Source organism: Leucopleurus acutus (genome assembly GCF_964270905.1).
Source record: "Leucopleurus acutus genome assembly, chromosome: 2".
NCBI classification, from domain to species: domain Eukaryota; kingdom Metazoa; phylum Chordata; class Mammalia; order Artiodactyla; family Delphinidae; genus Leucopleurus; species Leucopleurus acutus.
This window is the reverse complement of record NC_139143.1, coordinates 150,511,210-150,528,771: the sequence shown is the minus strand read 5'-3', so window position 1 is coordinate 150,528,771 and position 17,562 is coordinate 150,511,210. Positions and strand designations below refer to the sequence as shown.

Sequence of the window (17,562 nt, the reverse complement as noted above, 5' to 3'; positions counted from 1 at the left end):
AAAGTAGGAGGGAAACAGGAGGTAATCTAGGTTGTTTTGTATATGTACCTTTAGCTAAATTACTGTTGCTTTGGAGCCCATTATGGGGCTTTTGGGAGAGAAGAAAATGATTCTGAAAAAGCAGGATAAATTCTAATTTGAACAGCAGCATATGTAATTGATGAACAGGGAACAGTGCTAGAAGTTCATGAAGGAGATTGATGTACCACTATTCTTAGAGAATTTAGATAATTTAAATAGACCTATTATTTATGTAAAAGTACTATTTTTAATTTAGAAAAGTGAGATGTCATGTATGAAGGGTGAAGTATCTTTTGTACTATTAGACATTGCTGGGATTTATTGCAGTTTTTTCCCTCTAGGGTTTGGATTCAGGATTTGTTCCTAGTGTCCAAGACTTTGATAAGAAACTTACAGAGGCTGATGCTTACCTACAAATCTTGATAGAACAGTTAAAGGTATGGCATTTGATTATATATTGAATTTATATAAAGAGCTTGATTTTGAGTAAAAATAGTTGCTTGATGTTACTTTACAACCCTTACTGGTTTTTCAGTAGTTTTTAAGCTAACCTAAACATAATTAGAAGAAAATAAGACAAGATTAGATTCATATTTTGTTTAAAAGTTGTGTGAAACTGGTAAATTTTAAGTGGCTTGATTTTTAAGGCCATTTTTCATTTTGGGGGAGTTGGGGGATTGAGAGAGTTTACTTCTCTACTTCCTTTATCATTATTAAAATTGTCTCCTTCAACTCCCACTTTAAAATTAATTACAAGCAAAGCTCCTGGAAAGAACAAGGAATGTTGATAAACTTGGGTGACAAGGCAGAAAAACCTTAGGTTTGAACTGATATTTTAAGTTCTTAAAGTCATATGTTTTCTTTTGCTTGTAATTCTACCAGAGTAATTGATCTTGACTGTTTAAAATAGTTCAATAGAATCTGACTTGATAACAATGCCTTGAAAAAATGCATGTTATCTTGTATTTTAGTAAACATTAATTATACATTTAATGCATGTATAAACCATCCCTGGAAGAAATATGTTTGCTTTTCTTTGCTTAGTAAATGTGTACTATGTAGTAAAGGCTTGATACTATAATCATTTTTTTCTTAATCCTGTAGCTTTTTGATGACAAACTTCAAAACTGCAAAGATGATGAACAGAGAAAGGTAACTTCTATAATCATGATTTGACTTTAAAGTTTTTGAAACCAAGAGCCTTTTGGAGAAGTAATAGAAGGACCTCGGTGTTTTGACTACTATAATAGTACTGTTGACCTGTTATGATAGTATGCCATATAGATTTTAAGTGGAGTTTTCTGGTGAATTTCTGGTATGGTTTCATAATTGAACAAAAGAGTTAACAGAAAATTTTATTATGATACCCTTTTTGTAAGTACCACGTTTAGGAATAAGTTCTTTCTCTTCAAGTATCATATGTTGAAGATTGAAAGTTATTTTATTAAATTTACATGTGGTCACTTCAGATATTAATAAAGCAACCAGCAAAATTTTCAAAATAAACCAGAAGCCATGCATGAGGGAACAAAATGAATGTTGCTTTAATTATAGTTCCTCCCTTTGGGTTTCTGACAACTACTTTGTAGTTTGAATATTGTTTTCTTTTATCAATTAACATTTTTCTTCTCCTTGACTAGATTTCCTGATGCAGCATCATTTATTTTTTTGCATTTCTGTTAACCATAGCCTTGCATTTGTCTCTTTTACACTTGGTAATAGTAGTAACTCATGTTTAGCTCACCTTCTTAGTTTTGGAATTTAGTCTCATGTCATTTTTTAAACAACTTTGCAAAGTTTAAGGTGATTCTAAAATAAGCATTTTAAAATCACATAGTGAATCCTATAGAGAAAACAAAAATTGTTTTCAGGTAAGGGATAAGAATGTTTTATATTATTCTTACAAATCTTGAATTGAATCACATGAATTTTATTTGAGGATGTAATCCATAAAATGTCTGAATTTTTTATTTAAATGTTTGATTTAAATTAAAAAGTTTAACCAAAAGCACTCCCCAACCTGCCTGAACTGATTTAGAGTAATGAGTACATTTTGGTAAAATTCTTTAAATGACTAACCAGTAAAAAACAACAACGATACCTCTTTGTGTTTCTGATAATTTCTGTTTAAATTTATTATTTTTCACAGAAAATTGAAACTCTCAAAGAGACAACAAATGTAAGTTATGTTTGATAAACTCTGGCTTTGCATTAGAAAGTGCTGTAAAATGTTTCTATTTTAAGCTGCCATTATTAATAAGAGCAGTTGAGTTTTTAATTTTTATGCATTTTTACAAGGGTGTTTAAGAATTGTATTATCATCTAAAGGAATTTAAGTGAATAGAATAATCCCTTTAATTGGATTGACTTCGTGTGCCATTTTATCTGTTTCTGGTCTTGTCTGTTTGAGACGCTTGGATAAAATGTTTCATCCATGCACAATGTATATTCTTTTTTATAATTAATAATATTATAATTATATATATTATATAATATATATAAAATTATATATATATTATAATATTATAATATAATTAATAATATTGTGATTTGAGTTTTCTGATGTACTGACCTTCTGACATTATATAATGGGCTACTGGTAAGATTTGTATTTTGATAAAAGCATTTTAAAAACAGACATGGTAGTATACCAGGTTCACCAATATTTTAATAGGATCCTTTACTCTTGATAATTCCATGAAAGTCTTGAATAGACAGACATTTTAGGAATTTACATTGGGATTGCCTGCTGACGATCTAAGAATTTGGAAGTTAATCAAATTCACATCACTTTATGTTTGAACTGGTGAAAGACCCTTTAGATGTTATTCAGTATAAATTAACAATTTTTTGGTATTTCCAAACAATTCATAGAATTGCTAATGATAATTTCATTTGACACTATCAGCATGTTAGAACCCACTGGAAATCCAGAGAGGGTATTTTTTATGTAGAATAGACTTAAACCCTGTATATTTGAACTGACTTTTATATTTTAAGCTTTAGCATTGTATGGCCATTTGGGGCAAGATCCTAAAATCAGTGTTTTGTTTTTATAGAGCATGGTAGAATCAATTAAACACTGCATTGTGTTGCTGCAGATCGCTAAAGTAAGTAAATTTTATTTTTGATTACTTTCATTTAATGGGATTTTAATATATGGCCTTTTTCTTTAATAGCCAAAATACTCAGTTCTGAAATATATTACCTTTCTACAGTAAATTTAAGTTATAGTTTGGCGTTACTGGTGCTATTGAAAAACCATTATGTTTAGATGTTACCTTGCCAGCCTGTGCTTGTTTTTGATAAGGTCATTTGTGATGGTGGCTGGGAAGGAGGGGAGCACATTTGAATGACTCACCCTTTCCATTGTCACTGCTTGAAATAGGGACATACTTTGCAAAACCTTTCACAAAAAAAGTTTTTCTTAGGAAAAAAGGAATTTACATTTTAGCAGAGTTGGTTTTTTCGTCCATAATGAAGAGTACAATAGAGATGTGTTTTTTAAAATTGTTTTTTTACATATTTTTTCTAGTACTGAACTATTGGGTTGGCCAAAAGGTTCGTTCATTTTTTTCCATAAGATGTCTCTAGTAGCACTTAGTTGTCTTTTAACTTCATTCAAAACAATTTTGTGGGCTTCCCTGGTGGCGCAGTGGTTGAGAGTCCGCCTGCCGATGCAGGGGACATTGGTTCGTGCCCCGGTCCGGGAAGATCCCACATGCCACGGAGGGGCTGGGCCCGTGAGCCATGGCCGCTGAGCCTGCGCGTCCGGAGCCTGTGCTTCACAACGGGAGAGGCCACAACAGTGAGAGGCCCGCGTACCGCAAAACAAACAAACAAAAAAACACCCAATTTTGTTAGATTGACGTAACAGCTGTCATATCAGCGTGTGTTTAAAAAAAGACTCATCAAAATTGTTGCATTTTTGTGTAGTCATTTTAATATTAAAGATGGAAGAAAAAAAGCAACATTTTCACCATACTGTGCTTTATTATCTCAAGAACGTAAAAACACTGCCAAAATGCAAAAAAAATCTGTGCAGTGTATGGAGAAGGTGCTGTGACTGATCAAACGTGTGTGTCAAAAGTGGTTTGCGAAGTTTCGTACTAGAGATTTCTTGCTGGACGATGCTCCACAGTCGGGTAGACCAGTTGAAGTTGATAGCGATCAAATCGAGACGTTAATTGAGAACACTCAATGTTATACCACGTGGGAGAAAGCCGACATACTGAAATGTCCAAATCAAGCGGTGAAAATCATTTGCACCAGCTTGGTTATGTTAATCGCGTTGACATTTGGGTTCCACATAAGTTAAGCGAAGAAAACCTTCTTGACCATATTTCTGCATGCGATTCTCTACTTAAACGTAATGAAAACATTCTGTTCTTAAAACAAATTTTGACGGGCGATGAGAAGTGGATACTGTACAATAACGTGGAACGGAAGAGATCGTGGGGCAAGCGAAATGAACTACCACCAACCACACCAAAGGCCAGTTTTCATCCAGAGAAGGTGATATTGTGTATATGATGGGATTGGAAGGGAATCCTCTATTATGAGCTCCTTGTGGAAAACCAAACGATTCATTCCAACAAGTACTGCTCCCAGTTAGACCAACTGAAAGCAGCACTTGATGAAAAGTGTCCAGAATTAGTCAACAGAAAACACATAATCTTCCATCAGGATAATGCAAGACTGCATGTTGTTTCTTGGATGACCAGACAAAAACTGTTACAGTTTGGCTGGGAAGTTCTGATTCATCCACCGTATTCACCAGACATTGCACCTGCGGATTTCCATTTATTTCGGTCTTTCCAAAATTCTCTTAATGGAAAAAATTTCAACTCCCTGGAAGACTGTAAAAGGCACCTGGAACAGTTCTTTGCTCAAAAAGATAAAAAGTTTTGGGAAGATGGAATTATGAAGTTGCCTGAAAAATGGCAGAAGGTAGTGGAAAAAAACGGTGAATATGTTGTTCAATAAAGTTCTTGGTGAAAATGAAAAATGTGTCTTTTATATTTACTTAAAAATGTGAAAAATTTTTGGCCAACCCAATACATTAATAAACCACTGCTTTGATTACTGTTCCTTATTCATGGAATAAAAACATTTTGGATTATTGTGGTTGGTTAACAATTTCATGGATATTGCCTGCTTTTCTGAAAAATTTTGGTGTATTCAACCTAAATATGTACTTTATTGCATGACATTTTGAGAAACAAGAATTTAGTGTTTGAAAATAAGTATTAAAAAAATGTTTCTTCCATTGACTGTATCTCTGTATTTCTAGCCAGTGGCTAGAAGCAGGTGGGCAGCCAATTCAGCAACCAGTTTTGGAAATGATGTTTGAGTTTTTAATTATTTGGCCTGTTTTACTTATTCAATTGCATATATTTGTTTGCCTAATAATGGACACTATTTTCCTAGCATTGTTAATGACACAATAGTATAGAAAAATGCATTTGTGCTTAGATAGTATGGATATTCAGCTTGTAAGTTTAGGGGTGAGGGGAAGTATCATTTTCTTTTGAGGCCAGATTCAGTATTAAAGTGTCAGAACTTAAGGGCTTGTGTTCATTTTCTAGGTATTTTTGACCACTATGCCTGATTTCCTATGTATGTGTCTAAATTCTTCCATCTATTTTTGTGGATCAGAATACATTCTAAAGCTTAAGAAGGGAGTATAGGGTTGGAGGCACAGAAGGGGTAAGGGTTATATTTTGGTTTTCTTTACTATGAAATTACATGGGTGGGTTGGGGCCACCTACAGTTACCCAGAAGCTTATATACAGATAACCAGTAAACTACATTAAGCCCAGTGTGAGTAGATAGGTATTTTAGGGATTCACCAGTGCCTTCTCTAGAAGATTGAGGAAGTAGAAGAGCTGATAGTGTTTAGACCTATTTGGATCATCTCTACAAATCAATCAGGTCTTTAGATAGTTGTAAAACAGGGCAGCCTAGCCTCGTTCAGTAGCTCACCATTTAGCCACCCAACAAGAACATTTTTGATGTTCTGTCTTTGGAATGAGTTACAATTGAAGTTACTAAAACTTCTTTCTAGAAATTTCTACAGTTAAGTCATTACCTGCTACCTGTCTGTTTTAGCCCAGCTTAATAGACCTGCATTTCAAGGTCCTTCAGAATGGGTAACATGGATCAAGTAAATGGAGTTTGGCTTTTTAATTTTTTCCAGAAGGAATTTCATTGTTAAGGCTTTTTATGTACAGATACATCCCTCAAATTATATATATATGTACCCTATATGAACTCTTTGTGTATTTTTAAACAATTTAAATGTAAATCAGACCATGTCACTTGCCTGCTCAAATCCCCTTATTGGTTTCCTACCTCCCTTGGAATGGAATCTAAGTTACTTAACCATAACTTCATGTCATTTGAGCCGTCACTACTCCCTCACCTCACCTTGCTTGATCACACCATTCTAACAACATCGGCTTGTTTTCTTTTTCTCAGGCCAAGCTTTTTCTGCTTCAGGGATTTGTATTTGCTTTCCCCTCTGCCTAGAAGGCATTTCTTCCAGACTTCCAGGGTTCACACCCTCACTTTATTCAAATTTCTATCCACATGAAATCTCTTTGGAGAGATCTTGCTGACCACTCTATCTAAAATATTCTCTACTCTTCCAGTAGTTTCTTTTTCTTCATGGTCTTGCATCCTTAGCCAGATTTACTTGGTATCCTGTTTATTGTCTGTCTATACCTGACTATAATCTCCATGAGGACTTTGTCTTAGAATGCTTGCACTGCCATAACAAAACACTGCAGACTGAGTGGCTTTAACGACAGAAATTTATTTTCTCACAGTTTTGGAGGCTAGAAGTCCAAGGTCAAGGTTCCTGTTGATTTGGTTTCTGGTGAGGACTTTCTTCCTGGCTTGTAGACAGCCACCTTCTCACCATGTCCTTACAGGACCTTTCCTTGGTGGTACACACTGAGAGTGAGCATGAATGAGAGCTCTCTTGTGTCTCTTCTTAGAAAGACACTTACTGGATCGGGCCCCCACCCTTAGGACCTTATTTAATCTTAATTTACTTCCTTTACTCCAAATACAGTCACACTGGGGTTAGGGCTTCATTGTCTGAATTGGGGTGGGGGGGCCCACAAACATTCACTCCATAACACCACTGTATCCTCAATGCCTAGAACAGTTGCCTGCCACAAAGTAGGGGCCTGATAAATAATTGTGAATTTTGAATGAATTTTTTAACACATAATTTTTAATAGTTGCATGGTTTAGTATTTCCACTATATGTATAATTTTTTAAATTTATCATCCTTATGAATTAATTTTTGCATAATCAGTCAATCTGTGATTAAGATATACAGTTTTTAAATAATAGTGAGAGGCAGCATTACAGTTTTGAGTATGGACTTTGGAGCCAGATGGTCTGGGTTTGAATCCTTGTTCCACTGCTTGAGCAAGTTTATTTATCCTCCCTGTGCTTTGGTTTTCTCCTATATAATAGGAATAATAATAGTATCTGTACTCTTGCTGATAGTGTGAAACTTAAATGAATTAGTGTTTGTAATGCTCTTAGTACCAAGCATATAATTAGTCCTAAATAATTGTTAAATTAAAAAAACTTTTTATTAGGACATAAATTTTAAAGCCACAGAATGGCATGTTGGTAAAATTTTGAGAACTTCCATCTAACACTGATGGGAATATAAATTGTTTTAGTTACTTTGGAAGATTATTCTGCCCTGGCAGGTTAATAAGATTTTGGAATCAGCTACTTCTAGAAGATGTATTGTCATCTGAGACCCCACAGGGATGTGGGCCCCCAAAAAAGAAAGAACGTAGCTAATTTGATACCTTTCTTGTTTTGGGTTGATTTAGTTTTAGGTTCTTAGAGGCAGCATGCTATAGGTAGGATTTTAAGCTCCTTCCAGTTTTTTGAGTCTTTGATTTTAATTCTCATTCCCCAAAGCTTCCCACCTGCCTAAATGATTAGTGCATTGGTTCCCAAAGTTTGCTGCACATTAGAATCACCTGGGAATCTTTTAACAATTCTGATGCATGACTCCTATTCCCAGACATTCTTGTTGTAGTTGCTGTGGTGTGTCACCTGGGCATTGGGGTTTTTCAACTCCCAGGTTGATTCTGATGTGTAAGTAACAAAGTTTGGGCACCACTTGGTTATTGGGATTTTCAGGTAAGCTGTGTTAGCTCAGATGACTTCATTGTTCCTTTGTACCATAGATAGAGACAGCACTGTTCCATTCACGGAGAATTGCAGAGGAAATGAGGAGGGGAGGGAGCAGAGTGAAGGTAATCTAGGAGACCCCTGCAGCTGGGGACTTGACCAGTTTTCTTCATAAAGATTAGGTGATATAACCAGATGTCACAACTTACATAAGCAAAGGAAATTAATTTTAATAATGTATTTTATTTAACTTATTATATCCAAAATAATACCATTTCAACATGTAATCAATATAAAAATTCATTCATTAATGAGATACTTCATTTTCTCTCCCTCTCTCCCTCCCCCCACTGCCCCCACCCCACCCCCGCACTAAGTCATCACTATCCTGGTGTATTTTGCACTTTGAATTAGCCACATTCAGGTGCTCAATAGCAACATGTGACTAGTGGCTTCTAAACTGGACTTCCCAAGTCTAGATTATCGTTTTAGAACAGAGTTGTCTGACCATAGATACTTTTAAACTAGAATGTATGTTTAAGTTATCCTTGGATCCCAGGTTCTCTCCCTAGAATGTTTTTCTGCATAGACTTTTTGTTTATATCAGTATTCATTAATTTCTCATTAGACTTTTTTTAAACCAGGTTTATTGATATATAATTTACATACCATAAAGTTCGCTCATTTAAAGTTTATACTTTAGTGGTTTTTAGTATATTTACAGAGTTGTGCGGCCATCACCATAATATAATTTTAGCACGTTTTTATCACCCCAAAAAGAAACACCATACATATGAAGAAGTCATTCCCTATACCTATACCTATACCTCTTTCCCTCTATACCTCTTTCCCTCACTTACCTTTTCCTCTTTCCCTCACTTACCCTTGCCCCTGCCTTTCCTCCAATCCCTGGCAACTACTAATCTATTTTCTGTCTCTAGACTTGCCTATTCTGGACATTTCATATATTTAGGATCATACAATATGTGGTACTTTGTGACTGGCTTCTTTCACTTAGCATAATGTTTTCAAGGTTAGTCCATGTTGTAGCATGTATCCGGACTTAATTCTTTTTTATTGCTGAATAATATTCCTTTGAATGATATACCACATTTTGTTTATCCATTCATCAGTTGATGAACATTTGGGTTGGTTTCTTTTTTTTTTTTTTTTTCGGTACGCAGACCTCTCACTGTTGTGGCCTCTCCCGTTGCGGAGCACAGGCTCCAGACGTGCAGGCTCAGCGGCCATGGCTCACGGGCCCAGCCGCTCCGCAACATGTGGGATCTTCCCGGACCAGGGCACGAACCCGTGTCCCCTGCATCAGCAGGCGGACTCTCAACCACTGCGCCACCAGGGAAGGCCTGTTTTCATTTTTTGACCATTATGAATAATGCTGCTGTGAACACTTGCATATGATGTTTTTGTGCGGGGACGCATGTTTTCATTTCTCTTAAGTGTATACCTAGGAGTGGAGTTACTGGGTAACATGGTAACTCTATGTTTAACTTTTTGAAAAACTGCTAAACTACTTTTCAAAGCAGCTGCACATAACATTTCCACTCATAATGTGTAAGGGTTCTTTTTTTTTAACATCTTTATTGGAGTATAATTGCTTTACAATGTTGTGTTAGTTTCTGCTGTATAACGAACTGAATCAGCTATACGTATACATATATCCCCACATCCCCTCCCTCTGCGTCTCCCTCCCTCCCACCCTCCCTATCCCACCCCACTAGGTGGTCACAAAGCACCGAGCTGATCTCCCTGTGCCTTGCGGCTGCTTCCCACTAACTACCTGTTTTACGTTTGGTAGTGTATATACGTCCATGCCACTCTCTCCCTTCATCCCAGCTTCCCCTTCCCCCTGCCTGCGCCCTCAAATCCATCCTCTACGTCTTGTGTAAGGGTTCTATTTGCCCCACATCCTCACCAGCATTCGTGATTGTCTTTTTGATTATAGCCATTCTAGTGGTTTTCATTTGCATTTCTTCTGGAGAAATGTCTATTCACATTCTTTGCCCTTATTTTATTTATTTATTTATTTTTAAGTCTTTATTGAATTTGTCACAACATTGCCTCTGCTTCATACCTTGGCCTCCTGGCCGCAGGGCATGTGGGATCTCAGCTCCCTGACCAGGGATCGCACCCACACCCCCACACTGGACCGCCAGGGAAGTGCCATGTCCATTTTTCTAGTTGGGGTTTTTAATCTTATTATTGAGTTGTAGGAGTGATTTTATATATTCTGGATACAAGCCGTATCAGATATATGACTTGCAGATTTTTCTTCAAGTCTGTGGGTTGTCTTTTTACTTTCTTGATAAGTGTCCTGAGAAGCATGCATATTTTAAATTTTGATGAAATCCAGTTTATCAGTCTTCTATTGCTTTTGCCTTTGGTGGCTTTCCTGAGAAATCGTTGCCTAATCCTAAACAACAAAGATTTATTCCTGTATTTTCTTTCAAGAGTTTTGTAGTTTTTGCTCTTACATTTAATTTAATGTATGGTCCACTTTGAGTTAATCTTTGTGGTGTGAGGTATGGATCCAGGTTCATTTTTTGGCATGTGGTTATCCAGTTGTCCCAGTCCCGTTTGTTGAATCTCATCAAACTTGAATTAGAAATTTTCTTTCATCACCATAGCATATTTTTTATTTCATGTAATAAGTACATGTATAGGTCCATAATTAAGAGAGCTTTCATTAGACTACATTGCCTTATTAGAAAGATAGGAATATATTTCATGTATCTTACTGGTAGGCATGGTTTTAAAATACCGAAGTCTATAATTCTGGTCAAAAGTCTTCTCAAATTATGTTGTACTGATGTTTTTGTTACTATCATATTTCCAGATCTCAGTCATGCTTGTTTGTTCAAAGAAGAGAGAATAGCCATTGTGTTAAGGAATGAGGGACTTGTAACCAGATAAACATATGATATAATCTAAGTGGGAAGTAGCATTAGACCCTTTCTTTATTTAATTAACATAATTCAAATTGAAATCAGTTGGATCTCTGGTTTAGTAGTACTTGAGATTTAGCTTTAGCTGACCCTGATAAAAGGCAACTTGCGGTTTACTTACAAAACAAAAACAATAAAAAGTTTTAAAAAGAAAGATGGGGGGGGGGGGATGAGTGTAATACGCCTTTTAAAATAAGAGAACAAAATTCCTGAAGTTCATGATGGGAATGGATTGGTAGTAAGGCATTTAATAGTGTGGGTTTGTCTAGATTTGACTCTGCCTTGAAAGATAAACCACAGCAGTAACAAAAATAATAAACCCTGACTTAAAATACCCTGTAGATAGCATGTATTATTAATTGAGAATATTTTATGGGAAAAATTGTCAGATATTTAAGTTTATTTTTTCTTCCAGTTTTATTGAGACATAATAGACAGCACTGTGTAAGCTTAAAGTGTATAACGATTTGACTTACTACATCATGAAATGATTATCACGGTAGGTTTAGTGAACATCCATTATGTCATATAAATACAAAATCAAAGAAATAGAAAAAAAATTTTTGTCCTGGGATGAGAACTCTTAGGATTTACTCTCTTAACCACTTTCATACATAACACACAGCAGTGTTCATTATATGTACCATGTTGTACATCACATCCCCAGTACTTACTTATCTTAAAACTGGATATTTAAGTTTATTTTAAATTATACCAGAAGTAGAAGTGGTGGTTTTCTTAGATAATATAATGTACTGTATCAGTAATGTATTGCTGTATAACAAACCAACCTAAACTAACTGTCTTAAAATAGCAGCAGTCATTTATTTTGCTCACAAATCGCAGTTTGGTTAGGCCTCATGACTTATTTCTGTTTCATGCAGTGCCACCTGTGGTGGCTTGATTGCAGGGGCAGGGGTGTATGTGTTGAGATGGGGGGGCCAAAGGATCCACTTTCAAGATGGCTCACTCACATGCCTGGGAAGTTGAGCTGGGGACCTAGGTGCTCCTCCGTATAGTTCTCTTTCCAGCTGCTTGGCCTTTCTCACAGTGTGGGAAGAAAACAAGGTAGAAATTTGTGGCATTTCCATGACCTGGTCTCAGAAGTCACACATAGTCACTTCTGCTATGTTTATTGGTTAGGGACAGTCACAGAGTTTCAAGGATAGGGGCCATGAACTCTACCTCTTGTTGGGACCATTTCTGGGAAATTTAATCTACCACATGTATTTCTTTCCACTTATTGCCACTTACATGTATTTCTTTCTAAGAAATTCTTTGGAAAAGTCCATTTTAGAAATTAGAAATTTAGAAATTAATGGGGAAAACTAAAAGTAAATTAAAATATCATCTGAACAAGAAACTTTAAAATTTCTCTTTCTGTGTAGTTCTCAAGATTTTATTTTCAACTGTGTCTATTAAAAATTACTGAAACTTTGGATATTGTAAATATATAGTTAATTCAGTTGTGTAAATCCCAACATGAAATATGGACTTATCAAAATGCTTTTATTCTCAAGGATATGCAAAGGATATGCACTGTGTTGGCAGTTTGCAAGACCACCCCTAGGTTTGGTGATTTGCTTGGAAGGCACAGTTTGTAGTTGTACTCACAGCTATGATTTATCACAGCAACGTATCCAAAGTAAAACCAGCAAAGGAAAAAGGCACATGGGGCAAAATCCAGAGGAAACTAAGGCCCAAGCTTCCAAGAATCTTCTCCCAATGGGATCATACAGGGTGTGCTTAATTCCTCCAGTAACAGATTGTGACAGCACTTGTGAAATGTCTACCAGGGAAGCTCATTAGAGACTCAACACCTAAGGTTTTTTATTGGGGTTTTTGTCATGTAAGCACTGTTTACCTAGCACTTACCAAGCAAGAGTCCAGATTTCCAAAAGGAAAGCTGGTCTTCAGCATAAACCATTTTGTTTGCTTAAACAGATTAGGTGCAGTGAGCTGCCCTTATGATAGTGAGGTGGTGGGAACCCTCCTAAAATCCAAGTTCCCAGACACCAAGCCAACGGCCAACTTTGTAGGCAGGCTTTTCTGAGGATAGCTATTTCAGGCCTGCTATGTTAATTCTTAAAAAAAAAAAAATTATCCCCAAATCTTTAAATTGCTCTTGGTTGTCCCTTCAATCTGTAGATTTCTGAGTAAACTCTGTAGTTAAAGAAAGAAAAAGTTATGTATAAATGATATACAACTTGGCTGTAAACCAAGACCAAATACTGGTTTCTATTAAAACTTGAAAGCTTCTTGATAGTATGGAGTTAAAACTTTAAACAGTTTTAAGTTAAATATATTGTCTGTGTAATACTAATAGATAGATTATAGTTACAGGAACAGATATGTTTGGTAACTTTCCACCACCTTCTTCCTTAAGTACATCCTTGGAGAAGAGAGGCAAGGCAAAATATCAATAGCATATTAGTTAAGACCTTGAATTCTGGAGCTAGACTATATGTATTGGACTAGACACTGTAGACTAGACTAGACACTCTCTCTGTCTCAGTTTTCTCATCTGTCCAATGGGGATGATAATAGTACATGCTTTATAGAGTTGTCAGTGGAACAAGTGAATTAATAATATACAGGCAGACCTTGTTTTATTGCATTTTGCAGATGCTATCTTTTACAAATTGAAGGTTTGTGGCAACCTTGTGTCAAGCAAGTCTATTGGCGCCATTTTTGCAACATTATTTGCTCACTTTGTGGGTTTGTCACATTTTGGTAACTCGCAATATTTCAAACTTTTTCATTATTACTGTATTTGTTATGACGATCTGTGAGCAGTGATCTTTGATATTACTACTACAGCTCACTGAAGGCTCAGATGATGTTTAGCATTTTTTAGCAATGAAGTATTTTTAAATTACATACATTGTTTTTTAAGACAGTGCTGCTGCACACTTAATAGGCTACAGTATAATGTAAATATAACTTTTATATGCACTGGGAAACCAAAAAATTTGTGTGACTTGCTTTATTGCAATATTTGCTTTATTGTGGTGGACTGGGACCAAGCTCGCTATATCTCCGAGGTATGCCTGTACGTAAAATACCTGCCAGGTAGTAAGCGTTAGCCCCTGTATCATCATTCTGTGGATATGGTGATTATGGTTACTGAAACAAAAATCAGACCATCTGTTTAGAAAAGTATTGATATACTTCTGGAGCCAGCAGCCAGAATATGGGAAATTATGTCTATCCTGAGTTTTTAAGGGTATATGATTGTCATACCTTTGCAGTATGGTAAGAGTTTGGGGGTTGTGGAGAGTTGGCATAATTTACTGTAAAGTTAAACCCAGAAATATTCAGGATCATTAATCCTAAAATAATATATCTGCTTTCAGTCATTGATACCAATGTGACTGCACAGTTCAATAGGATATTTCTACAAAGAATTTAATTAAATGCCTATATAGAAGAACAGTTGCCATGCTCTTGGTTAGAATTATGTTTGGCTAGGAATGGGCCAGTGAAATTACTATCTTAGTGGAAGCAGAGTAGTAGTTTTCTAACGTTGTTGCTTACCCAGTAAAATAAGTTTTCTTACTAGGGAAGAAAGTACACAAGGTGTTACTTAAATGAAAGAATGAAGTTAATATTTTTAACATTTCTCCTTAAGGACCAGTGTAATGCGGAGAAGCACGCAGATGGAATTATAGTAAGTTTAATCTGATCTTTGTTCCCCTTTACTTCTGCAGAGCATTATAACCAGTTATGTCAGGAGAAGCCTGAATTTCTACTCATTTTTCAACACAAATTCCTCTTTTTACCTACTCACTGTTCTTTGTTTGTTGACTCTTGCAATTTTCCTTGAGCTCTTAAAATTGGCCATCTTTCAGCAATCATTTGGAGGGGGAATGTCGATCTTAAAATTTTGCTGAGTCTTGATTCTTATTGAATCACCTTGCATGTGTTAACTGAAAGTGTTAATCGTGGTATAAAAATGCAGCTTTTATGACTAAATAAGGCATAACTCACAATGCTACATTTCTTGTCCAACTTCTTTTTTTCTAATGAAAGCAGAAGGGGAGGGGTACAGTATTGAAACGTCTTAATTTAACTATATGGTTATAGGTTTCTATTAATTTCTTATCTTTATTTTTAGATTTTGTGTATTGTGTTAACTGTCATTGCTACTGTGGTGTATACTGCTTTTTTGTAGGAACAAGTTGCAACATGAATTCTTCCACTTATAGCCATTATTCTTTCCTCCCCTTGGGTTTTACTCTTCCCTTATATTCAACTTACCCACCAAAAAGAAAAGAAAATTTTATTGGAAATAAAAGTTAGAATTTGAAGGTTTGCAGTTTAAGCTCCCCTGGTTTTATGGTAGATGTGTGACTTGTGTTCAGACTGTATTTCTGAAGAAGGAGGCAACCTCTTTTTTTGTCTGAGGCTTTACAAATGCCAGCTTATCTGAGATCTGGAAACTCATTTTGTAAATCTTGAAAACCATCTTATGATTATATTTGAAAGGATGAGCATGTTATGTTTATATTTGGCTTAAAATGAAAAATAAGTTAAATATTTCTTAAGAAAACAGAGTAAGAGAAACATTTTTAAAATTTGAATTAAGCACATTGGAATTTTTGTTTTTCTTCACAATGTGAGTTCATAGTTTGAGCCATGGTGATTTAATACAATTATGTGATATAATTACAATATAATATCTCTTCTGAGATATCAGTTAAGATTATAAGCCTCATGGAAAAAGACTGTGTATGTTGTCTAGCATTTCATGGTTCCCAAAGGCCCTAAGGAAAACTAATGATGGCAGTTACTTGTATCTCTTTTCTCTCAAAGCAAATCAGTTACTTTTTATTATGTTAAACAATAGTTTTATAAAGCATACTAAAAATGTTTGATCATTTGTAGTAAAAAACATCTAGATAGTTTATACTGATAGAAAACCTAAACTTGTAGAAGACAAACATATTTGAATCATTTGATCCGGGACTATAGCATTTTTCCTTAAGAGTTTTTATTTTTAAAAAAAGGCACTGTTCATGGTTTAGGCCTTGGACCCAGACTGCTAAGACCTAGCCCTGCCACTTACTATCTGTGACCTTAGGCAAGCTTCTTAACCTTTGAGTCTTTGTTTCCTCATCTATAAAGAAAAGTGACTTCTATCTCAGAGGATTGTTGTGAGATAGTATGCACATAGTACTCAGTAAATGTTAGCTATACATACATATATGTATATATAATTGTATTTTATATTGTATTGCATGAATTTTATTAATTTTACAACAGATTAGGGTTTAGTATTGTCATTTGTTTGCACTTCTCAAGCTCTGCACATTCTTTTTTAAAGCAAGGCGTAGAATGTTATTTGACGTTTTTTAGCCTAAAGTTGGTTGACCACGGACAGTAGTTGTATTTTCTGTTAACAACAGCAACAAAAGAAAAAGTCTAAAAGTGTTTTGTGGGATTGACAAACCTAATATTAGGCTTCTGAAAAACAGAAGATTGCATTCAAAAGATTGAATTCTGGTCCCTTTCTCCAAAGTTATTTTATTTCTTGGTCTCTTTAGTAATTTTTTCTTATATAATAGGTTGGGGATAAGGAGGTGGGATATTCTCATTCTTACGGCTCAAAGTATTAAAGGTGGGATTTTGCCTTTGTAAAGCACTTGGAGTCCTTTAGAGAAAAATCACTATGAAAAAATAAGGAATTTATTTTAAGAACAGCTCCAGGATTGTTGAGACACTTGTTTAGGTATTATGGCCCAGCCTGGTATCTGAAAATAGAATCCTAATGTAATAACCAGAAAGCCCTTAGAGACCATAGCATCCAGACCTTTCTTCATTTTATACACTGGGAAAGTGAGGCCCACAGCAGATGAGACTTGGCAAGTCACTGGTAGAACAAGGATTCTAGGAATTAAAATTCTAAGTCTCTGTTTCTGTGCTTTTCCTAATGCTCCAGAACCTTCCCCACTTCACTTTACTAGGCTTTTGATTATTAATGATTGTTTTCAGAGCTTCTTTGTATCCTTTATTTTCTAGGACTAGAATATTTATGGTATGTAGACTGTTGTGACAAGAATCAGAATTCTTATGTTCAAATCAATTTAAGAGATCTGATTTAGTGATTTTTACATATTGATATTTATGCAGAGAGAGGATACAAGAAAAAAATAACTTAGGTGTTAAATAAGAATGCTATAAAAACTTTCCTATTATCTCAGTTTCCATTGTTATGTGCTTTTAAATTTTTACAAATGCTTTTGGGGCTCATCAATAAAGTATTTCTTTTCTAATTCTGTTTCAGTATTTTCTGTTACAAGCTCTACCTAATACATGTTTGAAGTTTAGTTTTCCAGATCAAGGAAAGCTAAAAAACTTAAATTTTTCTTTCTTGGGTTTTATCTAGTATAGTCTTCTAAGTGG

General features: G+C 35.3%; 1 protein-coding gene across 4 annotated transcripts in view; it reads left to right on the top strand.

The window, feature by feature from the left end:
* OSBPL9 (oxysterol binding protein like 9) overlaps positions 1–17,562 on the top strand; it is a 169,705-nt gene that overhangs the window by 124,876 nt on the left and 27,267 nt on the right. For all 4 annotated transcript variants that reach the window (XM_082834100.1, XM_082834102.1, XM_082834101.1 and 1 more), the window contains 5 exons: positions 363–458; positions 1,126–1,173; positions 2,171–2,200; positions 3,081–3,131; positions 14,789–14,827. In XM_082834100.1, coding sequence (XP_082690226.1) covers positions 363–458; positions 1,126–1,173; positions 2,171–2,200; positions 3,081–3,131; positions 14,789–14,827 — 264 coding nt within the window. The remainder of the gene's footprint in view (positions 1–362; positions 459–1,125; positions 1,174–2,170; positions 2,201–3,080; positions 3,132–14,788; positions 14,828–17,562) is intronic.